At 34.0% G+C, this 25881-nt stretch overlaps 3 protein-coding genes across 9 annotated transcripts; all 3 read right to left on the minus strand.

The window, feature by feature from the left end:
• Positions 1–313: 313 nt before the first annotated feature.
• LOC133286799 (uncharacterized) lies at positions 314–1187 on the minus strand. Its single transcript, XM_061484251.1, has 4 exons — positions 1171–1187; positions 999–1061; positions 782–908; positions 314–691 (listed from the first exon to the last, which is right to left on the minus strand). The coding sequence occupies exons 1-4, from the start codon at positions 1185–1187 to the stop codon at positions 314–316; spliced, it is 585 nt and encodes a 194-aa protein (XP_061340235.1).
• A 2044-nt stretch (positions 1188–3231) lies between these two features.
• On the minus strand, positions 3232–11547 carry LOC133286825 (ABC transporter G family member 39-like). 4 transcript variants are annotated; one of them, XM_061484311.1, is made up of 20 exons: positions 11360–11547; positions 11139–11259; positions 10682–10770; positions 10267–10351; positions 9832–10122; positions 9638–9728; positions 7874–8774; positions 7537–7697; positions 7266–7364; positions 6995–7126; positions 6867–6902; positions 6397–6530; positions 5606–5938; positions 5202–5492; positions 5004–5087; positions 4734–4867; positions 4397–4624; positions 4074–4245; positions 3606–3860; positions 3232–3501 (listed from the first exon to the last, which is right to left on the minus strand). In XM_061484311.1, exons 1-20 carry the CDS (start codon positions 11530–11532, stop codon positions 3232–3234), a joined length of 4080 nt encoding a protein of 1359 aa, XP_061340295.1. In that variant the 5' UTR covers positions 11533–11547. The 4 variants fall into 4 exon arrangements, with proteins under 4 accessions (XP_061340295.1, XP_061340294.1, XP_061340292.1 ...); XM_061484310.1 differs by having other exon boundaries at positions 6995–7160; positions 7261–7364; XM_061484308.1 differs by having other exon boundaries at positions 6397–6524; positions 6819–6902; positions 6995–7160; positions 7261–7364.
• Positions 11548–15461: 3914 nt separating this feature from the next.
• Positions 15462–25881, minus strand: LOC133286814 (ABC transporter G family member 39-like). 4 transcript variants are annotated; one of them, XM_061484275.1, is made up of 20 exons: positions 25517–25881; positions 25298–25418; positions 25017–25105; positions 24288–24372; positions 23495–23785; positions 23305–23395; positions 22076–22976; positions 21759–21919; positions 20403–20506; positions 20105–20270; positions 19979–20014; positions 19538–19674; positions 18695–19027; positions 18294–18584; positions 18000–18083; positions 17451–17584; positions 17129–17356; positions 16782–16953; positions 15836–16090; positions 15462–15731 (listed from the first exon to the last, which is right to left on the minus strand). In XM_061484275.1, exons 1-20 carry the CDS (start codon positions 25879–25881, stop codon positions 15462–15464), a joined length of 4314 nt encoding a protein of 1437 aa, XP_061340259.1. The 4 variants fall into 4 exon arrangements, with proteins under 4 accessions (XP_061340259.1, XP_061340258.1, XP_061340257.1 ...); XM_061484274.1 differs by having other exon boundaries at positions 19538–19652; positions 19945–20014; XM_061484273.1 differs by having other exon boundaries at positions 19538–19644; positions 19931–20014.

The following is a 25881-nucleotide window of genomic DNA, read 5'->3' on the forward strand; positions in this document are numbered from 1 at the left end:
TCTTATGTGCTTTCAAAAATTCTCTAAAGAGCCACTCAAATGATTCCGAAGTCTCGTCATAAAGAAGTGCAGCTCCAAAAATCACCACCCTTCTAAAGTGGTTAAATCCTGCAAAAATAGCCAAAGGTCTATATGCATTATTAGTACTATATGTAGTATCAAGGGTAACCACATCACCGAAGTATTCATAATCCATTATCATTCTTGCATCAGCCCAAAAAATATTTGTGATTTGTTCTTCAACATCTAATTGGACTGTATGATAGAATGATGGGTTTTCTATTGATTCTTGTTGAAAATATTGTAATAAGCTTCATGCCTCCCCATATGCCATATTTCTCAACCTTTTGCTACAAAGATAATTCTTTTGATCCAAGCATGTGTAACCAAGGTTTTCTCTTTCACCAACTTGTCTACTCATTAATTCAAATGAAGTCTTTTGCTTAAGGCCTGAATCATTAGCCAAATCAATCTCATGAGATTGAACTTGAGACAATTTTCTTTGAGATAATAGCATGTGACTTGTCTGCAGAAGATGCAAAGGATGGTTATGCTCATCGCAAAAATCATAAATTTGATACTTCTCAATATCTTTCATGTATTTCAGTCCTAATTTCACCGGACAATTTGTTCTAGTTTCAAGTTGAGGATTGATAGTTAAATGATCCCTTTTGTCTACTCTACGAACACCCTATTTGCTACATACATATCTAACAGTCAAAATCCTTCCATTTTTGTTCTTGTTATAATATTGCTTTCGAACATTAAATCCAATTCTAACCCTATATTCAGTCCAAAATTTCCATGCCTCTTCTAAAGTACTAAATGTATTGCCTTTTCTAGGTTGCCATTCTAACTCTGCATCCATGCATAGTGCATTTTGTGCAACAATTAAATCACTTGGCAACCTAACATAACAAAATAAATAAATTCAGCTATAAAAAATTATTTATAAATATAAAATTCAAAAATATACCGTAGTGTTTCCATAGTCTTACTCGTTAGCATTTGAATGTTGTTTTAACCATGGACGATGGACAAGTTCAGCCATATTGCTCAACCTGCATATAAAAAAAAAATTCCTTTAGACATGCAAGAGAAATTTATTGAAATTTATTGAAAAATGTAATCTTTTCACTGAAATTTTATAAATAAACAAGAGAAATTTACAGAACAAGCATGGTCATTGCAAAAAAACAACAAGCTTGAAAATTAAAATATAAAAAAATGAAAATTGGAATATGAAAATGGCGTAGTGATGAAATACCAAAGCAGAAAAGATAAAAAATGGCGGAAGGCTTTGTTGAAGCAAAGGCAGATATGCGGGGTTTGTAGAAGCAGAGACAAAGATGAGGAGAAAACGTGGGAGAGCTTGCTGAATAAGTTTGCTGAGCAACTAAAAACGTGGGAGAGTAAAATTAAAAGAGAGAGATATAATAGTAAATAGATTAGAGAGAAAAGAAATAAGAAAAAATTGAAAAACAACCGTTGATTTATTATTAAAAATAACAAAGGGCTGAGATTGATTAACATGACTGGGTCATGTGAAAACTTGACATTAGAGGATCTCAATCCATGTGAAATCTCTGCTCTCTATCTCTAATTTTAGTCTAGCTATTAAATGGAGGTAGCTTTTACAGACACGCAACCCGACACATTGCTCGAAGGTTGATATTCTCATCATAGCAGGGAGATGCAAGAAAGGGGAGCTGATTTTGAAAGCTTTAAAAAAAAGGGAAAAGAAAAAAAGAAGGGTAGAGAGGAAAAGGAAAAATCTGAGGTTTGACTGCTAGTGATGGAGTTGCTTCCTCTCATCCTCTGGTAGTCTGGTAATTTTATTTTTGTATTATTTTTGTATTATTTTATTTCGGTGAGCTATTGCCTATTATGTGTATTTTTTTGCATTTTCTTGAGTTATTGTTATATGGGTTCCAACGTTCCGTACTTTACTAAGTAAAAAATGGAACTCTTATCACTTAGCTCTTCATTAGATCCGAAGAATGGTTACAAAGCATTTAATGTTGATGACATTTGTAGCTTTGCAGAGAAATACTATCCTCTTGATTTTTCTGAGCAAGAGATAATTAATTTAAATTGTCATTTGAAGCATTTTCACAAGGACATCCTAAAACATCCAGAACTTTAAAATTTATCTTCAATTTCTGAGCCGTGTCAAGGATTAGCTAAGACAAGAAAGTCAAATTCCTATCATTTGGTTGATAGGCTTATCGTCTTATCTTAACTCTACCAGTTTCAACAGCAAGTAGTGAACGTGCATTCTCAGCAATGAAAATTGTGAAAACAAGGCTTCGAAACAAAATGGAAGATGACTTTCTTGCAAATAATTTGGTTGTGTATATTGAAAGAGAGATTGCTGAAACTTTTACTACAGATTCTATCCTTGAAGATTTCATCAATTTAAAGAGCGTTGTTTACAATTTTAGGTATGCAATTTTTTTTTAATATTTTAAATTATTTATTAAATGTTATTGTACATATAATTATTACATTTGTGTGCATTCATATCCTTAAGACAATACTTGGTTCATTACTTATTATGCTGTAGGAGGAAAGTGAAATGCTTACTGAAAATGTTAGTTTCTTTTTATGTTTGCTTTGATATATAATTATTGGCAATTGTTGATTTAAATTTTTAATGTTACGTGACATTATTTAGTAAATAATGTAGATAAATGCAAGAATTCATAGTAATTTTTTTTCTTGATAAATTTGGATAATCATGATAAATATTTTGATATGTAAAATTTTTTGGCTCCGCCACGCCACTGTCATGCTACCTTTAAGAAAGATTAATTGCTTATTAACGAAAAATAACTTTTTTAAGCCCATCCTAATAGTCAATCTTTTTCCTTTCCTACATTATTTCATCATTTAATTTAGAAAATAAAAAGATGTCGGTGAGGTTGCCCCGATTTTTCACAAGATTCAAGTGAGATAAAGACGAATAGGCCAGTCTCTCAAGTTTCAACCAAACTTTCTAATATGGTTACTTTTTGGTGGATCAATGCAATGTGAAAACCATCGTACGCCTCCAGAAGCACATGCAACGGAAAAACCATCGAACCAAAATTTTAGAAATGATTCATTACAATATATACTTTATATAAGATGTATAAAATACAGCCAAGCTTCAAGGCTGTACCATTATTTAGATGACATAAACCATACTTTTGAAACAAAAAGGAAAAATAAAACAAAGAGGATCCCAGACTATCTTTTCTGGAAGTTCAGGAATTTTATGCCAAAGGCAAACAAAAACAAGAAAAGTAGAACCCAGCCAAAATGAACAGCAGCAACCACCGGAAGGAAATCATAGTCAAAACCCAAGCTTTCCTTGAGTAATTCCTTCAGCCCCATGTTTCCAACTCCTGGGATTTCCACTTGTGCATTTATGTCACCCAGTTGAGAGGTAATAAGGCCATACATAGTCCAAGCATTAGGAGAAGCCCAATAGTACCACCTCCACCATATAGGGATTTGCTGTAACATTTAGGAGAAATATATAAGTTTAGATATGCAAAAGAAAAGAGCCGTACTTTCAGCATCAAATTATGAATTATATAACAAAATGGCAAATGACATACCGTCCTAGGAATGACAAAGCCAGAGAACAAGCTCCAGGTGCTCGTGAAGAATGACATACCAATAACAGCAACTTGGTAACTCGGGGTTAGTGCAACAGTCATCATTCCATACAACGTGTAGTACATAAAACACATGAGTATATAGTAGTAGAACGAAAAGAATTTCCCTGCCTTCCATTCAAACCCAATCATTGAGAAAAGAAGGACAGTATAAAGGGCTGCTTGAACCAAGTTATAAATTGCCTCTATTGCCACCTGCAGAATCAATGTAGTGCATTTTTGTTTGATTAATATATATATATATATATATATATTATTTTCCATTGGGATAAGGCATCTATCAAGGGAATCTATCTGATAACGATACATCATTTTTAAAACATGATAAAATTGGTTTCATTGAACAAAAAACAAAAGTATGTAACCTTGTAAATCACCACAAATTAGTTTAGATCTCTCTTCCTTTACCTGACCAACTGCATAGGACAACGTTGAATACATCCCTGCCGCTCTTTCACGATACAAGACAGTTCTTTCTATGTTAACAACTGGCTGCACTCCCGCAGCGTTCATGTTTCCAAGGAACATCATGGCAGAGTATACGGCTCCCAAAAGATTAAATACATCTTGTTGTTTTTGGCTGCCAATCAAATTAGTTCAGCAAATTATCATCAATAGTCAATATTATTAACTTGAAATGCAATTTAAATGTGCAGCACTATAAGAATACCAATTACCAAACACGATTATAGACAAGTTAAAACAAATATGTAAATTATTAAATGACTTACATTTTTATGGCTTTATTCAAGTAGATTAGACCAAACATTACTCCAATGATTAATGTAAAGAAGAATCGAACGGCGTTATATTGAGGATTTCTCCAATAGGACCAATGTTGTCTCCAGAAACAAGCTTTCAACTGCACATAGAATGATTGGGAATATTTGGTTGGGAAGGATAAGTCCTTGGAACCTGGTGCTGGAGTAGTGTGCTCTTTGATAAGCTCTTGATTCCTTCTGAGGAAAGTACAGAGAAAATAAAGTTACAAGTTATAAAGCTAGACGAATTCTTATGCCATATGAACATGCATAGTAGTAACACAAATGACAAAGGAAAAAATATTACCGGTAAAGTGAGGAGTTGGCGTAAATCCCCGCATAATCCACGCCAAGTTGAGCCTCAAGTGATGGAGTGCTAATCTCAAGCATCCATGTGGAAGGATTATAACCCTCCTTGATTTTTGGAACCCCTGCAATAGCCTGAAGCAGAATATGTATATTAGATCTATAAGAAACTTTTAAAACTGAAATTATAATCCGCCAAAGTGCTCAAAGTATGCAGATGAGGTATGGAGAACTCTTGAGACAATAGATAAAGAAAAGCTTCAATACTCACTTCAAAATATTCTACAAGCTTATGTGAGTTGCGACCAAGAGGTCCACAATATATAACTCGTCCTCCTCTTCTCATCAACAATAGCTGCAATAACAAAGAAATCAAGTATGAAGATATATCATGCAACATAGAGCAATAATTAACCAAAGAAATAACACTATACTTATGAACTGTAATGATTTCAGATTCCAAACTTGCCTCATCAAAAGCTTCAAAAATATCTATGCTTGGCTGGTGAATTGTGCACACAACGGTTCTCCCTGTGTCTACTGTGTTTCTTACAGTTCGCATAACAATAGCAGCAGCTCTAGCATCAAGACCAGATGTAGGTTCATCCATGAAGATGATTGAAGGGTTTGCAACCAACTCTACAGCAATAGTAAGCCTTTTCCTTTGTTCCGTTGATAGGCCATCCACGCCTGGAAGCCTCACAAGAGCATTTCTGATTGGTTTAAGCTCAACCAATTCCATAACTTCTTCAACAAACATCTGCATCATCAATAGAAATACAACTAAATCAAAGTTCTATTGAGAACGAGTTGCATTAAGAACATATTTAATTAATGTTAATTGCCAAGAAGACAAAGCTTGTTCCAACACACCTTTCGTGTTTGTGTCTTTACATCTGAAGGAAGACGAAGCCAAGCTGAAAACAATAGCGATTCGTAGACAGTAACATGTGGAGAATGAATGTCATTCTGTTCACAGTAACCGCTAACACGAGCAAATGTTACTTGGTTCTTTGCGTAACCCGAAATGCTGATAGTTCCTTCAATGTAACCAACAGTTTTTCTTCCAGCTAAGACATCCATGAGGGTTGTCTTCCCAGCTCCACTAACACCCATAAGTGCTGTCAAAATACCTGGTTTGAAAGCACCACTGACATCATGTAGTAGTTGAAGTCTATCTTCATTGATTCCTTCACTCTTCATTTCCTGATGTAATTAAACAAAACCAAAAAAACTTTACTGTGAAGAATAAATATGTCCCAATCAATCTATAGGGAGGCTATCTAGAAGTTCATTGTTTCTATTAAAACTAAAACGATTTTGATCAATATATAAATGCATTGAATTCGATAAGAACATCTTTACATGACTCCAAGTAAAAAAATAAGAAATATTATCCTATGTTATATTATGCATTTTAAGAAAGCTAAGATCCTAGTCAATTCATAGTTAAGACCACTATGTATGTTGAAAATCTAGTAATATGAAGCACTGTCTAAAATAGAGGTGCACACCACATTTTCATTCTACTTATTTTGAAAAGTATGAGAAAAACCTAATCAAAGTGATATTACAATATACTTACCAAGAAGGTATGCACATCCGCAAGAAAGAGATATTACTTAATCACAAAAGAATGCATTGTTTAGAACTGAGTAACTTACAGCAGGCATATCTACATAGTAGTTAATGTGATTGAATGCAAGTGAAAGAGGTTGAAACGGCAGGATCATTCCTGTTCTTCGTTGATCAGACGAACCGGCAATTTCTGAAGAATTTTTCATTTTCATGCCTATACCTGAACGTCCAATTCATATTAAATGAAATAGCATCAAAATAATTTGAATTGTATGAGAACAAAGTGCAACTAAACTTCTCTAAAAATGTTGCATCACCGTGAAAATAAAATCTGCACTTCAAAAACTCAAATTCATTCAGCAGAACTAAAGCAACTAAATTACTTAAAAATTGTTTCTAAACAAAAACTAATGCTGCTGGTTAGCTATACCCTACATTTCCAGAATAACAATGAAATGCACTTGAAATCACCAAGAAATCAGAAAAAGAGAACAAGGTATTAAAAAACCTTCAAACTTTTTCCGTCTAGAGGTTGACTTTTCATTCTTCTCGTCACCTTCATCCATGATGAATGCTTGTGAATCACCGATAGCTGAAATTTTGGTTTGATATTAAAAGGGTTTACCAGTGCCGAAAATTCCATTCAATTTCGCACTTTTAAAAATTAAAAAAGGTATAACTTACGATTCAAATAAGTCAATGAAGCAATGAAGAGAAGGTTGAAAAGAACAGCAAACCCAAACAAAGCTCCAATGCATATCCAAAACCAGTATTCTTCTGTGAAAAAGCCTCTGGACTTGAGAAGCACTTTTCCAACTGTAGGTGCATCAATTCTTGGGTCTGTATTTGGCTGCAAAATGTATGAGATAATTAAGGCTCAATGCAAATTTGTCTTTGTATTTGCACAACATAGGCAATGAGACATAAGAATGAGAAAAATGATTTCTTACTTTACTCCATCTTTCATCTAAAAATTCGTTCATTACAATGGCATTCTGACCATACATCATAGGAGAAACATAATAGCCCCATACCATCCATGGCTTAATATCATCTGCACGCATAAAAGAAAATATGCTGAAATAAGTACTTGTCAAAACCATACAATGTGACTATAAAAGAAGAGTAGAAAACATAAGATATTTAATCTCAATCTTAAAAAATTAAAATTTTCCTTAAACTACAGAAGCTCTAAAAGATAAAGAAGCGATTGATTGATGTCTCACTTTTGGCGATCATAAATCCTCCAAGCACAAATACAATCATATAGACCGATCCACTCAGTATATTAGCCAGAACCGGTGTTCTACCAACTCCACTAATGACCCGAATTAGAGAGACAGCCATCTGATGAACCGCAAATAATGCCAAGAAATGTCGGAAAAATCTGATAAAATTGAAGGATAAGTGTAAATTCATGAATTTTCTTCATTCTAACCTCAAAAAACTATTAAGCCAAAACAGAAAATTATTTTGAAAAAAGTAATTTAGGTTTCTTACAACAGCCAAAGTTTAGCAGGGAAATTAAGGACCATATTTGGAAGAAAAAAAAAATCATGCTACCTGTTAGCTGCAGGAGCAAACCCAATTGTATAGTAAGTAAGGATAATCCATATTCCTGATTCCACAAGAGAGATGGGGATCCTGAGAGCCCATATAGGTAATGCAAACGCCCATGCAGGATAGAACATGAAGTCCCTTTGTTTGTAAAAGACAGGAAGTCTAGGAATAATCATGACTTGTTCTGATGACCCGTTAAACATCACAGTAAGTAGAGAAAAGAATAGTGCTCCAAAGAACTTTCGTCCATCTTCAACAGTGCCAACTGGCATTTCGGTTCTAATGAACAAAGTAAAGCCGAAAATAGATAACACTGTTAAATGTACTATCCTGTATATGTAAACAAACATGTCACGTTTCATAAGCAACCATTCTCTTGAACAGCATGCCTTAAATAGTTCCCAATTTGATATACCATACTGGTTCTTCACTAAGGCAGCTGGGTGAGTTTGTCTCTTATCATAGGGAACCCCAAGATCAGTCATAAGTTGCTCTCCTATGTGAAACGAATGGAAGGACTGTGCAAGTTCAGAAACTGAAACATATCTGTAAGGTTCATCTCTTCTAAACCAATATTGTTGCTGATCTTTCTTGGACGTTACTTCTTGTAAGAAATCAGCAACTCCTTTTCTTGCAGGACATTTGAAACCCATGTTTTCGAAAAACTCTAGCACATTCTCACGTGGACCTTGATAAACAATTTGACCTTCTGAAAGTAGGATAATGTCATCAAATAGTTCATATGTCTCGGGTGGTGGCTGCACAAGAGAAATCACCATGGTGTCGTCCATGATATGAACCATTTGCCTCATGAAATTACAAATCTGAAAAGTGGTTGAACTGTCCAATCCTGTTGATATTTCATCCATGAAGAGTGCTTTTGCAGGTCCTACCAACATCTCTCCTGCACCGGGTTTCAACTGAAGCATTTAGATAGATTAATAGATAACTTCAAATCAAATGCTTATATACAAGTCTTTAGTTGGAAATGTTCCAGGCCATTGATTATAAGCAGAAAAGCACCCGGGCAAAAATGCTAGTTAGACGATAATACTCCCTTTAATTTATTTTATTTTTTTGGATACGAGAATAGAATATATAATCTAATACAAACTACCCAAACCATTCATTACTAAATCAAAGCCCCCTTTAGAATTAGCGATCTATTTATCTCATGCAACAAAGACAAGACTTCGCTATCTTGTTTGTTGCATGAGATAATTATCTCATTTAATATAAGATAATTATTTCTCTTAAAATTATGAAATTTGATTTTCTCGTGTTGTGACTCAACTAGTAACGAGCCCTACATTTATTAAAATATAAAAAAGAAAAGAAAATTTTTGCACACAAATCGAAAGATCACAACGCGAGAGTTGAATTCTCATGCAACATCAGAAAATATTTTTCCTAAAATTATTAGGAAAACAATTGACATCATCGCCTATGTATTATGCGTATTATTTGTAAATAGGATTTTAATAATTTGTAAACATTATTTTAGTCTTTTTTTCTAGAATCTTTCATTTTATGGTTAATTTTTAATTGTGAATGAATCTAACTTATTGATGAGATTAATATGAGGTGTTTCTACGATGTAGCTTTTTGTAGCATTATCTATTTTTATTATTATTTGGGAAAAAATGGTTACAAGCGAATTGAACCTCCGGCATATTAATGAGTGAGGTTTAAGACGTTTGAGATTAATTATTTAATAAAATATTAAGTTCTTGTATAAGCATAAGGATATAGAAGTAATTATATGACCTGTTGTTACACGTTTCTTCTGTCCGCCAGAGATACCTCTATTCATGTCATCACCAACCATAGTGTCAGCACAAATATCCAATCCAAGTATCTGTAAGAATATGAGAGAAATAATCAACCTAAATAAAAAGTAAATAGAAGCATAGAGGCCGTAATATAGTAATAAATGAAGTTGAGCCAACGTATTTACAGACCTTGAGAATATAATCTGTTACCAAACTGGTTTTTTGGCCGGAAATGGCTGTAGCCTTCATGTAAGCATCAAGCTCAGGGTCCGGTTTAATTCCAGCTTCTCTCTCCCTTCTTGAAAGTTCCTCCAACATTTCATACCTCGTACCAACACCAAGACAGCGTCCTGAAAAATCTAATGTCTCTCTCACCGTCATTTCTCCAAAGTGAAGGTCATGTTGACTAATATAAGCACATGTTTTTTTAGCAATAAATTCATTTAGTTCATGACCACAGTAGGTGATTCTTCCAGGAGCCTGCTCATAACATAAATTTGTCGTGGAAAAGAATTACACATAAGATGATATATATAAGACTATAAGAGCTAAGAAGACATTATTTATTATTTAAGTAAATTGACAACTGAAACCAAAGAAAAATGAAAATAACTGGGAACGAACCCTTAAATCCCGGTCAAGTTTCCCAGCTAGTGCCAGAAGCAATGTTGTTTTCCCTGCACCTGGAGGACCCAGAAGTAGGGTCATCCTGCGATTATCATGTTAAATAAAATAATATTAAGTTTTAAATGCCATTAAATAAATAATAAAATGATTTAATAAAATGTAATTTTCTTCCCGAACTAACTCTCGTAAATACAAGACAAGCAAGATTTATCCATCTTCGAAACTGCTAATAATTATTTCTGTTAATATATTCTCATCAGAAAAGAGGGCCAGCCGAGAGAAAGCTGCTCCTTAACGATTGATTAAGAGATCATGGTTTCAAATCCAATAAACATTCTGCTTTATGGTAAGAATATGATTTTTATTTTATTTTTTTAAATTTTATATTCTCATGAGATTTTCTATAAGCTACCTTGATGGTTTGACGATTCCGCTAACATCTTTAAGAATATGAATTTTTCTCTTCTTGGAAGGTGCAAGGTGAAACAAGCCCAGAATAGTCTGTCAAACACAACAAAAATGGATCAAAAACAATTATATATATGGGATGGGAAGAATTCGTTTACAAATTTTTTTTATAAAATTTTACAAATTACACTGTGTACTCCCCGGGACAACATAGTATAGTTTCTGAAAATTTGTAAACAAAAAGTTTGTAAATATAAACCTTCCGCATATGGAACAACGTTAATTAATACTCTCAAATTTAGTTAAATAATAGACACGATATCACCAAACGTATAAAAACATATATACTGTAAATGCTGGTGCAGAAATCATTCTTGTTTTTATATCAGGGGAAAATAAAAATAAGGTTCTTCAATCACTGTAGTTTTCATTTTAGAGAGAAAAAAACGAAACAAGCACACCTCGAAAGTGTTGAGAGTGACATTAAGTAAGGTAGGTAATGCTCTACTTCCAACACGAACATCTCCCTCCACTGATAATTTCTCGTACCGGACTTCAATTTTTGGAATCTTAATCCCCGCCCTATTGTAACAAATGTAAACACAGTCAGTAAAAATTTAGCGGCAATAAATAATAATAATAATAATATAGTAAGAGATATATATATTCATAGATAATTCACCTATCAATTCTGTCTCTGACTCCACGCAGGAATTTTTCATTGTCTTTCTCTACAATCTTTAGCATTCTCTCCATTAGTAGCTTCTTGTCCTCCAACCCAAGCTTGGTAACATCAACTTGGCAATGAACAACGTTTCCATTATCAAGCATTAGTCTCAGAACCCCTATTCTCATGCGATCATACGTAGGCAAGCGCTCTATAGCAGCCCATTTGAGGTCCTCCTCGTTATCCTCTTGGGTGTTTCCACCCCTTTTGTTGAACACCTCATGAGGAGATCCTCCCGCCGTCCATCCCGTGAAACTCGCCGACGGCCAGCTCCGGTGACTTCTTTTTGCTTTGGCCAAATCATTCCTCGCCGATATCGATGATGTTGACGCCATTTTAGTTTCTATAAACGATCTCACTGATGATAGCAAAGGACTTCAGATGAATAGCAGAGTTACGTATATCTCAAATATATATATATATAACATGCCCTATGCACTTCAAGTTTGAAAGTAGAGGCAGGAGAATTAGTGTAGAGAAGGTGATGAAAATTTGACTTTGTGTATGTGTCATATGGATACATGCGTGGCGCGTCTGAGAGATAGCTATGAAGAATGTCCGTTTCATTCAACGCTTTGAATCTTTGACTGCATGGTGGTCCAAATATCAAGACATTCATGTGGGAAAAAAAAATATTCTAAACCGAGATTTTGTTCAAAATGGGTAAAAAAAAGAATTTTCTATAATGTTATTTTTAATTCAACTATTAATTAATATATTTTGTACTTGTACACTTTATAAATAAAGTCACTTTAGAAATATTTTATGTAATCATGATCTATGTTGCACCCGACACAGACACTGATACAGGACACGATACGACATGTTAATTTTATAAAATGTTAGATTACGATATATTAGGATATATTTTAATATTAAATAATATTTTTAATTTATGTAGTGTATATTATATTTAATATTCAATAATTTAACAAAATAAAAAGAGAGAATAAACTTATAATATCCATCAATTTTATAAAGAAACATAAGATATCATAAATATTTATATTAAACTCAATGGTTATTGTAATTCAACAAATCTAACGGTTGGAATAAAAAAAACAACGCAATTTTTGAATTTTTTTTAAATTTCAAAATGAATGTTAAAATATTGAAGAGTATCGGAATATGATATATTAGATTTTTAAAGTGTTGATGCATTAATATTTACCAACAAAAATTACCATGAGGGGATCTAGAACATATGTGATGTGTGATAATTATGAAGACAGAACCGTTTGACCTAATAACTGTGCGGTCAAGTAACTTTTTTCTGAATTAATTTTTTTTGTGAAATTGACTGCATTAAATTTAGTAGATAGAAAAATGGAATAAAATATTAAAAAATGCTATAGAATGCTCTTGAATTATCCGGTGCCCCAAGTATCTCATTGGTTGAAAAAAAAAATACCCCAAGATTTTAAGATGTGGGCATATTTAAGATTTGTTCTAACTGCATAGTATTGTTTTATTGGAAGTTGCTGGAAGTCACGAATTGAATTCGATCAGTTCATTTTCTGGCGGATAAATTTTTATTTTTATTTATTATTTTTAAATTTTATAACTTAGTCATGTATATGTATAATGTTTAAATTTATACATTTTATTTTTTTAAATAATTTATACATTTTATTTAAATAAGAGTAGTTCTAGAGCCGATTGCACTTCAGTCATTTCAACTATGTTTTAATTGTTACAGCACTTTAATTTTTTAATGTTAGACGAGAATTGTTATCTCATATCTTGATTTTAACGAGTGATAATTCCATATTTATTAAAAAAATACATACAAATCGAATGGTCACAATATAAAATAACACTTATCATATAACATGAAAAATAATTTTTTCATTATTATATCTGCCACATCATCATTTCAATATGTTGTTGACTCTCTCACGTCATCTTTTGCCACATGAGCATATTCGCAATGAGACAAAGACTAAAATATTAATGATTAGATTAAGTTGGTGCAAAGGAGTTAAGTTTATACTATACGTTACAATATTTTTAGTTGTTTAGTATGATCATTGTATAGTATAAGCTTATACAGCAGAACTCCTCAATATATCAAAATGATGTGTAACTTAATCATGGCCTAAGGAGGTGAGATTAGGCCTGATAAGAGATTGATGTATTAATATTGCTTACAAGTACAATTCTCAAGAACTAATATATCATTTCATTATTAATATATTAAAATAATTTTTTTAATATATTAATTTTTAAAATATTAGAGGATATTATTTTATACAATACCATACCAAACGCTGGATGATATTAAAATTTAATCAGGTCTTATACTATTAGACCTTATCCAATACTATGCACCAAACATGCCCTAAGTGTATAGGAAAAGATCTCGGTTTTTTTACTAATGCCATTTCGGAAAAGGGCATAAAACCTTAATTTTTGATCCATCTCGCACTCGATATTAGTCTTATAGCCAGTGTAAAAGGATATGTGGGATCCATATTTTCTTTTTCTCTTTCTTCTTTTCACATAGGTTCACATATGGGTCTCACACATTTTTATGTGTGTGTAAGAAATAATTTTATCTCCTATAGTACAAGAAACATCAAACACTACAAATAATAGTGAAAAAAAATTTGTTAGCTAATAGAGAGAAATTTTCCTAACTCATTGTTTTATGTTTATAATATTTTAATATATATTGAAAAAGAAATTATTTTGAATTTTAGCACAAATTCAATTATATAAGAGTTTAATGATATGAAAAAACATTCAGCAAGAGTTAAGTGAACTAATTTTGATTTTTATATAATTTTTTAAACTTTTTATATTGAGTTCATAGTTATTGTAAATTTTTTATTTTTTTTTATTTTCACCCCTCATCATAAAAATTTCTGGATGGCCACTATACTTGTTTTTTAGATTGTTGAATTTTTTATTTTCTACATATCTTTTTACCTTTGTTGAGTATTTCAATCCTCGTTAAAACAAACTTTTTAAGAAAATTTTCGGTAATATTATATCGTTTTTATTTCTTCTTATCAAATAAACTTCTAAATGGCTTGACCATCATCAGAATTCAGTTAATTTCTGGGAAGATAAATGACTTGACCATCATCAGAATCTTGCTCGCGGTGCTGTGGGATCTATTGAGCCAGCGGATAGGGTGAAAAAAGTCAGTGCTTATGTATCACAAGATGGGGAGTGGGATGTTGAAGCACTGCGTAATCTCATCCCAGCTGATACTATTCAAACTATTAGGAGCTTGCTTCCTCCACATGCATCAAATGGTGCGGATTGTATGATATGGAAGCTTAATAAGTCGAATGATATATCAGTGAAGCTTCTTTATTTTGCTTTGATGAACCATGACTATGATGGGACCCAACTTATTTGGAAATCATGAATATACTAGACTAATTATAAATGCAAGTCATTTACCTGAGCAATAGAAAGATTGATCCCAAACAAGATTTCGATAGCAAGTGGAAGCATAATTATTTCATGGCATTCAACAAATTCGTTCAGGTGATAATTTGGCAGATTTATTTACCAAGGCATTACCTACTTCAAGTTCTAAGATACTTTTATACAAGATCGGGATGCGTAAACTCAGAGATATTAAATAAAGTTATCGTCAGGGGAGTGAAATACGTGCTGCACTATTTTTTCCTTCACCATGGTTTTGTCCCATTGGGTTTTCCTGGTAAAGTTTTTAATGAGACAGCTTCTCATACATATTTTTTCTCAATTGGATTATTGGATATCCAACGGGGAGTGTTATAAACAATTTATGGCTGTCCATATCCGTTATAACTGTTGGAGACGTTATGACTGTTGGAGATATTACGACCGTTGGAGAATATTTCAGTTATTGTAACTTTCATGTTTTCCGAGCCTATAAATAAGGCATCATTGTAATATGAGAAGACAACAAGAATACATTCCCCTATCACTCTTATCTCTTCTCTTCTAGTTATTATTTATTTTACAACAATAATAATATTTTTTTCACCTTATTACATATGATGTATTCCAATTTTATTTATATTTTTAATTTTAAAGATGAAGACCAGAACCTAGGCTATCTTTTTTGGAAGTTCAGGAATTTGATACCGCAGGCAAACACGAACAAGAAGAGCATAACCCAGCCTACATGAGCAGCAGCAACCACCGGAAGGAAGTCATGGTCAAAACCCAAGTTTTCTTTAAGAAAAGACTTCAAGCCCATATTCACAGCTCCTGGAATTTCCAGTTCAGCATTTATGTCACCCAGTTGAGAGGTAACAAGGCCATAGACTGTCCAAGCAATAGGAGAAGCCCAATAGTACCATCTCCACCACACAGGGATTTGCTGTATCATTTAGGAGAAAAATATAAGTTTAGATTTGCAAAAAGAAAGAACCCCATTTCAAGAATCAAATTATGAATTATGTACCAAAATGGCAGGGCACTTACTGTCCTGGGAATGAGAAAGCCAGAGAACAAGTTCCAGAAACTCAAGAAGAATGACATACAAATAGCAGCAATTTGGTGATTTGGGGTTAGTGCAACAATCATCATCCCATACAACGTGAAGTAGATAAAACACATTAGTATGTAATAGTAGAACCAAAAGAATTTCCCTGCCTTCCATTCAAACCCAATCATTGAGTAAAGGAGGAGAGAGTAAATGGCTGTTTGAATTGCGTTATAAATTGCCTCTATTGCCACCTGCAGAAACAGTGAAGTGCATTTAGTTTTGAGTATTTTTCTCCTCCCCAGGAACAATGCATCTATCAACAAACCTGTCTAATAAAGATACATCATTTTGTTTACCAAAAAAAAAAAAAGATACATCATTTTTGAAACATAATAAACCTTAGTACTTCAGCTTCAATGAAAAGCAAAATTGAATTTATTGGGATTTTGTTAGAATTTATCAAGAGGATGTCTTTATTCGTTAGTATATACCATTTTACATCACCTATGGAGCACCGACACTTTAAAAACTCTGATGTGTCGTATCCGACACTCTCGGACACTCCGACACTCCAACACGCATTATAGAAATTCAAAAAGGTTCAAAGATTACGTTGCGTTGAGTTTTTAGTTCCAACTATTAGATTCATTGGATTACTATTACCATTTTATTGAGTTTAATGTGCAAAATTTATAAATATTATAAGTTTAGATTCATTTTTTTGTTAAATTATTGAATATTAAATATAATATATATTATATAAATTAAAAATATTATTTAATATCAAAACGTGTCCTAACGTGTCGAAATCTAACATTTTTTAGAATTAACGTGTCGAGTGTCGTGTCGTATCGTGTCACGTACCAGTATCGGTGCTACATAGTATATCACCACCCTACGTAAGAGAGATTAACTTATGTCTCACTTCTTTTACATTTATACCTGGCCAAGTGCATAGGATAGTGCAGAATACATCGCCGCTGCTTTTTCACGATACAAGACAGTTCTTTCTATGTCAACAACTGGTAGCACTCCCGTGGTGTTCATAGCTCCAAGGAAAACCACAGCAGCGTACATGGCTCCCAAGAGATTGAATACATCTTGTTGTTTTTTTCTGCCAACCAAATTAGTTCAGCAAACATCAATAGTCAATATTAACTCGAAATACAAGTTTAAATGTGCAGGGTTATAAGAATACAAAACACAATTGATAAGACATGATAGGGAAATAATCTCTGTGTTTTCAAGAATATAGAAGAATCTTGAATATGAAAATGTTAAAATCTTACATCATTTTGGCTTTATTCCAGAATATTAGACCAAATATTACTCCAATGACTAATGTCAAGAACAATCGGATGGCAATATACTGAGGATTTCTCCAGTAGGACCAATGTTGTTTCCAGAAACAAGCTTTGAGCTGTACAAAAAACGACTGAGAATATCTTGTTGAGAAGAACAAGTCCATGGAACCAGGTAATGGAGTACTGAGCTCTTTGATAAGTTCTTGATTCCTCCTGAAGGAAGTACAGAGAACATAGTTATAAACCTAAAATTCTTGTGACGTATAGCCTTCAAAGTGGTAACATAAATCAGAAGGAAAAGACTTACTGGTAAAGGGTAGAGTTAGCATAAATCTCAGCAAAATCTACATCAAGTTGAGCCTCAATTGAAGGAGTGCTGATCTCTAGCATCCATGTAGCAGGATTATAACCATCCTTGATTTTTGGAACCCCTGCAATAGCCTGAAACAGAAAATTTATATTTGAATGATACGGATAGTTAGACAGCACTTAATTGGTTCAAGCATAACAGAATGGTCAGAATCGTAAAAGGAGTTAGAGGATATTGATTACAAGTAGTAGATTAATTAGTAGTTGTGATCTGATATCATATTCAGTTAGCTGATATATGCAGCATTGTGTATGAACTCAGATATAAATAGTGATGTATGTACTGTGATGGAACCAAGCAAGAGATAATAAACACAATTCCTTTTGTTTTATTTGATTCTTTCTCTCTGTTAGATGCTCCATTCCTAACATAAAACTAACTGAAACTTTTCCAGCTGAAATTAATCATAAGCAGCCCATTGTGCTCAAATTGATGTTGATATATGAACAGTTTAGACGACAGTAAAATAAAAGCTTCAATACTCACCTCAAAATATTCTACAAGCTTATGTGAGTGACGACCAAGAGGCCCAGCATAAATGACTTGTCCTCCTCTTTTCATCAACATTAGCTATAAAGGCAATAACAGAGGAATCAAATTTGAAGATAACTGTAATGCACGAAATCTTCTAAAAGCTTCAGTTAAGTGAATGCACATAAATTATTGTACAACACGTATCTTCATGTATAAATAGTTTTATATCTAACAATATAGATAAATAATTAAAAGATAAAAAACAGATTACTTGTGAACTCTAAGATCTTCAGAATACAAACTTGCCTCATCAAAAGCTTCGAAAATTTCTGTGCTTGGTTGGTGAATCGTGCACACAACGGTTCTCCCAGTGTCTACTGTATTTCTCACAGTTCGCATAACAATAGCAGCAGCTCTTGCATCAAGGCCAGATGTTGGTTCATCCATGAAGATGATTGAAGGGTTGGCAACCAGCTCTACAGCAATAGTAAGCCTTTTCCTTTGTTCTGTTGATAGACCATCCACGCCTGGAAGCCCCACCAGAGCATCTCTGATTTGTTTAAGCTCAACCAATTCCATAACTTCTTCGACAAACATCTGCAACATCAATAGAAATACAACTAAATCAAAATTCTATTGAGAAAGAGTTGCATTACGAACATAGTTAATTGTTCATGGCCATGAAGACAAAGTTTGTTCCAACACACCTTTCGCGTTTGTGTTCTAACATCTGACGGAAGACGAAGCCACGCTGAGAATAAGAGCGATTCGTAGACTGTAACATGTGGAGAATGAATGTCATTCTGTTCGCAGTAACCGCTAACTCGAGCAAATGTTGCTTGATTCTTTGGATAACCTGATATACTGATAGTTCCTTCAATGTAACCACCTGTTTTTCTTCCAGCTAATACATCCATGAGGGTTGTCTTTCCAGCACCACTAACACCCACAAGTGCTGTCAATATGCCTGGTTTGAAAGCACCACTGACATCTCGTAGCAGTTGAAGTCGATCTTCATGAATTCCTTGACTCTTCATTTCCTGGTGTGATAAAACAAAACCAAAAGCATTGGAAGGCCTACTTCACGGGATGTTTGAAATTCAACTTTTCTATGAAAACTCCAATGATTTGATAAGAACTTATGTACATGATTCCATGTGAAAACAGAAAATAGCATATTAGTTACGCAACCAAGAAAGCTGAAATTGGGATATTGAAGTGCGATAAAGTCCTACATTTGATGGCAATGGTTACGTAAAGATTATATAAATGGGAGGATCCATAAATCTAAGACATGGTGTCATTGTTTTGTAAAGCATAAGGACAAAAAAGAGAGGAAGAAAGTGGAAATGAGGGAAACATATATATAACAGGATTTTATTACATTCAATATATAGTTATCAAGTAAATCCAACAGATAGGTACTATTCTGAAAGTGATGATACAAGACCAATAAAGTAGGTCCAATCCACAAGGAGTTATTTCTTAATCATATACAACTCATGAGGGGTAAGCACAAAAAGAATGAACTTCTTATAATAGTGACTTACAGCGGGCATATCTACATAGTAGCTCACTCCATTGAATGCAACTGAAAGAGGTTGAAAGGGCAGAACAATTCCTTTTTTTGGTTCTTGATCAGAAGAACCAGTAATTTCTGAAGAACTTTTCACTGCCATGTCTATACCTGTAATTTATTGGAAAGGTGATGAATTTCATGAAAACATTGTGCAACTAAACTTCACTAAAAATGTTGCTACACTGCAAGAATAGAATCTGTACTGGAAAAACTCATTAGTAGAGCTGGTTTAATCAAATTACTTATTGTTTCTCAACCACAATCAATGCTGCCGATAAGATATACCCAGGATATCTATAAATAACAATAAAACTGCACTTGAAATCACCAAAGGAATTACGGAAAAAGAACAAGGTATTAAAACCTTCAATGATATGCTGTCCAGAGGTTGACTTTTCATTCTTCTCGTCACCTTCATCCACGATGATTGTTTTTGAATCACCGAAAGCTGAAATTTTGGTTTGATATCACAAGGGTTTACTCATGCTGAAAATTCCATTCAGTTATGGACTTATATGATAAAAAAGATATAACTTACGATTCAAATAAGTCAATGCAGCAATGAAGAGAAGGTTGTAAAGAAGAGCAAACCCAAACAATGCTCCAATGCATATCCAAAACCAATAATCTTCTGTATAAAACCCTCCGGACTTGAGAAGTAATTTTCCAACTGTAGGTGCATCAATTCTTGAATCTGTATTTGGCTGCAAAATGTGTAAATTTGACAATGGTTAAGGTTAATGGAAGTAATTTAGGCTCAATGCAAATTTGTCTTTGAATTTGCAAGTAAGTATCACAGGCAGTGAAAAACAAGAATGAGAAGAGTGATTTCTTACTTTACTCCATCTTTCATCTAAAAATTCGTTTATTACAATGGCATTCTGACCATACATCATAGGAGAAACATAATAGCCCCATATCATCCATGGCTTAATATCATCTGCAGAAATATATGAAAACATGTTGAACTAAGTAATTGCTTAAAGCCTCAAACTATATAACATGGGCGGAAAAAAAAGATATTTAATCAAATATTAAAATATAAAAGTTTCCTTAAATTATAAATTGGTTAGTTATATGATGATGGTGGATAATGTAAATGCAACCATTTTAACCTAAAATGTTAAAGTTGTTAGGTGAAGGTCATATTAGTGTGCTTTTATATTATATTTTTCTAACACATTCACTCACACTATAGTGACTATAGTGAGCTCACTGGACTTGAAGGGAGGATGATTCCATAATATTTATTTATTTGTTAATAAAATGAGGGGTTGTGAGGATCAAACTTGGTCACATAGGCTCTGATACTATGTAATTTAACCATTTTAACCTAAAAGCTTAAGGTGTTAGGTGAATGCCATATTAATAGTTTTATGTTATGTTTTTCTAACAGATAGTTACAAACTACTTTTTGATGACCACTCATGTATCGTTATGTGATCCAGTTGTGCAACCCGGTAAGGAGGCTCACTGATTAATATGGTAATCATGCTACAGGTACTAGTGTAAGGGAACCAAAAATCTGTTATCGTCAGTCTATGGATGATAGGGGTGGATTCGCCTCGTAACTGCGGAGAGAAGGTAGTATGTGGAGGCCTCCAGAAAGCTGAAGTGCATGGGATGAGTGAGAAGGAAGCGATCCGTGAATGAGCCCAAAAAGTCCTATAGTTTGGTGCACAAGCACATTTTGTGCTACCAGTGGCGGAGCCACTTGGGAGTTAGGTGATGCCTTGACACCAGCTAATTTTTAAAAATGGTACAATTTTTCTTTGAAAATTATGGTATAGCTTTAGCACTAGTTGAGTTTTTAAAAATAATACAACTATGACACCAGCTGATTGGGTCTTTTGCACCTGCAGAGTTTTTCTTCTGGCTTTGCCACTATGTGCTACACAGGTGGTTAGAAAATATTTGAGAATGTGTGACGTGGCATGAAAACCTTGCAGGCGTATGTGTGTGTGAGGGGAATCACATCTTTAACATTGGAAGATGGTTATTTGCGTAAAAGATAGGAGATATTTTGTGATAAGAAGATTTTATTCTGTTGTGAAAAGAGGAAAATGAGCCGTATAAAGGCAATACTTGAGTCCAGAACATTATGCATTCTTACTTTTCGTAGTCAAATTCAAAACATATGCTCTGGTACTAAATGGTGTTGCTCCTAAAAACAGAAGTGATCAGGGAATTACCCTTGGCGATGATAAAACCTCCTAGCACAAATACCATTTGCAAGGTCAAGGCACCTAGTATACCAGCAACGGTTACTGTTCTACCAGCTGCAGCAATGAAACGAAAAAGAGAGATAGCCATCTGATGAATGCCAAATAAGGCCAGCAGTTGGCGGAAGAATCTGATGAAATAGAGCGACACGTGTGAATTAAGGAATATTTTTTTTCACTCTATTCTCAAAAAATAATTATCACCACCAAAGCTAAAACAAAAATATTTCCAAAACTGATTTAAGCTCCTTAGCCAAGTTGAGCAAGAAAACGCAAACACATACTACCTGTTAGCAGCAGGAGCAAATCCGATTGTATAGTATGCAATGAAAATCCATATCGCTGATTCCACAAGAGAGAGAGGGATCCTGAGAACCCATATAGGTAACCCAAACGCCCATGCAGGATAGAACATGAAATCCCTTTGTTTGTAAAAGACAGGAAGCCTGATAACGGTCATGGCTAGTTCTGCAGTCCCGTTAAACATCATATTTGTTAGGCTAAAATATAGTGCTCCGAAGAATTTTCGTCCATCTTGAACGTTGCCTACTGGCATTTTGGTTCTAAAAAACACAGAAAAGGCTAAAATAGACATGATTGTTATCTGAGTTGTCTTGAATATATAAACAAATGAGTCACGCTTCATAAAAAGCCATTCTCTTGAAAAGCATGCCTTCAATAGTTCCCAGTTTGACAAACCGTATTTGTCTTTCACTAAGGCAGCTGGGTGGGTTTTTCTCCTATCATAAGGAACCCCAAGATCAGTCGTAAGTTGCTCTCCTATGGGAAACGAATGAAAGGACTCAACAAATTCAGGAACTGAAACATATCTGTAAGGTTCATCTTTTTTAAACCAATATTGTTGTTGGTCTTTCTTAGACGTTACTTCTTGTAAAAAATCAGCAACTCCTTTTCTTTCAGGACATTTGAAACCCATGTTTTCAAAGAACTCTAGCACGTCCTCACGGGGACCTTGGTATACAATTTGACCTTCTGAAAGTAGGATAATGTCGTCAAAGAGTTCAAAGGTCTCTGGTGCAGGCTGTAGAAGAGAAATCACAGTGGTTACATCCATGATATGAACCATTTGCCTCATGAACTTGCATATCTGAAAAGTGGTAGAGCTGTCCAATCCTGTTGATATTTCATCCATAAAGAGTGCCTTTGCTGATCCTACCAACATCTCCCCTACACGGAGATTGACCACAAAAGTACTTAGTATAAATTAATAATTGACATTAAAAGCTGGCAGAGTTATATTTACAAATTTTTTATTTACAAACTCAATTATGTATTCTGAGCAATATACAAGACATTATATAAGCGTTGTAAGAAGAATAGCACAAGTAGCATAGCTCCCAGCTAGAAAATTACTTTTTATTTATTTAAAACATGGGTTTTGAAGGTATCCTGAACTTCTTGAATATAACTTCACGAGTCAATTATCAGACGTCTTGAATTAATTATTTAATTACTTCAGTTCATTGCTTATGCGTCTAATAGAGAAGAAATTAACCTGTGGTCACACGCTTCTTCTGCCCACCGGAGATACCCCTTCTCATGTCATCACCAACCATTATGTCCGCACAAATATCCAACCCAAGTATCTGTCAGAATATAATAAAAGTCAGCTTATACAAAGTGGAAAAAAATAGAAGCATAAAGGTAATATTAATAATTGAAGTCGATACAACAATGGCACAAACCTTGAGAACATAATCTGTTACCAAACTTGTTTTTTGGCCTGACAATGCTATAGCCTTCACGAATGCATCAATCTCAGGGTCCGGATTAATTCCAGCATCTCTCTCCCTTCTTGAAAGTTCCACCAACATTTCATACCTGGTGCCAACACCCAGACAGCGTCCTGAAAAATCTAATATCTCTCTCACTGTCATTTGTCCAAACTGAAGGTCATGTTGACTAATATAGGCACAAGTTTTTTGAGGAACAAATTCAGTGAGCTCATGGCCACAGTATGTAATTCTCCCATAATCCTGCTCATAACATTAAGTTCATTGTGTTATTAAACAAAATTACACACTAACATGATAACAAGTAAACTTACTGGAAAACTAGACAGCCAGGGAGCTGGTAATTTTGTTGGATAAGTAGAAAGGTTTGATCTTTCTCTATTTCTCTCTCTCTCTTTTTGATTGAATTCGGTGAGCAGAGTTAAAAAAAAAAAAAACAGGGTTCTTCTATCTAGCCAATTTTTTTTTTATATATATATATAACACATGAGGTAATTCTGTTCGGGATGCATACGACAAGACTTTAAACCTTTTTTAAAAATGATACTGATGAGATCAAACATTTACTTCCACCTTTTAATTTCTCATGGGCGAAGTGAATTACTATCATTTTGGTCTATCTAACCAATTTTTGATTGGATAGTTTATGGTCTAACCAGTTTACTCCGGGTCCAGTTCATACTATTATGCTGAAAACAACAAAGAAAATCAATAAAAAATATTAATTGAAGAAAGGAAAACATACCCTTAAATTCCGGTCAAGTTTCCCCGCAAGCGCCAACAACAACGTTGTTTTCCCAGCCCCTGGAGGACCCAAAAGTAAAGTCATCCTGAAATTTTCATATCAAATAAAATAAATATTAGTTTCAAATGTCATAATTTTTGTTTCCCCTAAGTAATAACCTACTACTAGAATGGGTCCTGATAAAGTTCAAGACTTTTTTCACCGGAGTGGATCTTTTTATGTTAAACAAAATATGATATGGTTATGAGGGGAAATTATAATCATACAAGTGAATTCATCTATCAACATGAAAGAGGTAATTTTTTTCAATGTATGGTTGTAATTTCGTCTTATATAATATTTTATTATGTGAAATAGAATCGAAGGGGGATGAGAAAGCTAACAAAGCTCCTTGATGCTAAATAAAATTGGCAAAATGATTTTTCATCTATCAACATGAGAGAGGTAATTTTCTTTTTGATATTAAAATTATAATCTTGCATAAATTGCACTTCCGGAAACGACTGCCCTGTTCATCCATCTTAAAAACTGACAACCATAGCCGGGGAGGTATCGGCGAGCCAACTCTCCAGTAATTAGGATTCAATTACCTCTGAAAAAAAAAATACTGACAACCATTTATTCTTTGCTAAAAATTGATAAAAAGAATTATGGCGCTCTGACATTTTTTTTTTCCTTTTAATGTTTAGATATTACGTTGAGATATTTTATACAGTTCGAAAAAGCTACCTTGATGGTTTGACGATTCCACTAACATTTTTAAGAATCTGAATTTCTTTCTTCTTGGAAGGTGCAAGGTGAAACAATCCCAACATACTCTGTCGTGCACAACAAATGAATCAGCTTGAAACAGCATTAATACTCTCACAAATTCTAAAAGCCACACAAACCGAATCAACAACATATACAACACACCGTCAAAACCTGTGCAGAAAGCACCCTTGTTTTATGTCAGAAAATAAGGTTCTTGAATCACTATTACTGGTTTAGATTTTAGAGTAGAAACAAACCTCGACAATGTTGAGAGTAGCATTAAGCAGGGTAGGAAGGGCTCTGCTCCCAACATACACATCTCCTTCCACTGATAAATTCTCATAACGGACTTCGATTTTCGGAACTTCAATCCCCACCCTGTGTGTTGTAACAAATGCAAACCGTGTCAGAAAAGATAAATAAATAAGAGTAATTAAGAATAAAAGAAAAAAGAGAGAAACATTAATATTAAACACCTATCGACTCTGTCTCTGAGACTGCGTAGGAATTTCTCATTGTCTTCTTCAACAACCTTTAATATGCTCTCCAATAGCACCTTCTTATCGTGCAAGCCAAGCCTCGTAACATCGACTTGTTTATGGACAACCATTCCATCATCAAGAACTTGTCTAAGCACCACATTTCTCATGCGATCAAAAGTTGGCAAGCGTTCTATGGCAGCCAATTTGAGTTCCCGTTCGTCATCCTCTGGTGTGTGCCGACCACTGACGTTGAATACGTCCGGCGACGCTGTCCACACCTCCCTGAAACTCGCCGAGATCAAGCTCCGGCGATTGCTTGTTGATACGGCTAAATCATCCCTCACCAATGGCGATGCCAT

The sequence above is a fragment of the Gastrolobium bilobum genome, unplaced genomic scaffold (assembly GCF_033153095.1).
Source record: "Gastrolobium bilobum isolate Gb01-03AN ecotype WA unplaced genomic scaffold, APGP_CSIRO_Gbil_v1 utg8265, whole genome shotgun sequence".
Lineage (NCBI taxonomy): Eukaryota > Viridiplantae > Streptophyta > Magnoliopsida > Fabales > Fabaceae > Gastrolobium > Gastrolobium bilobum.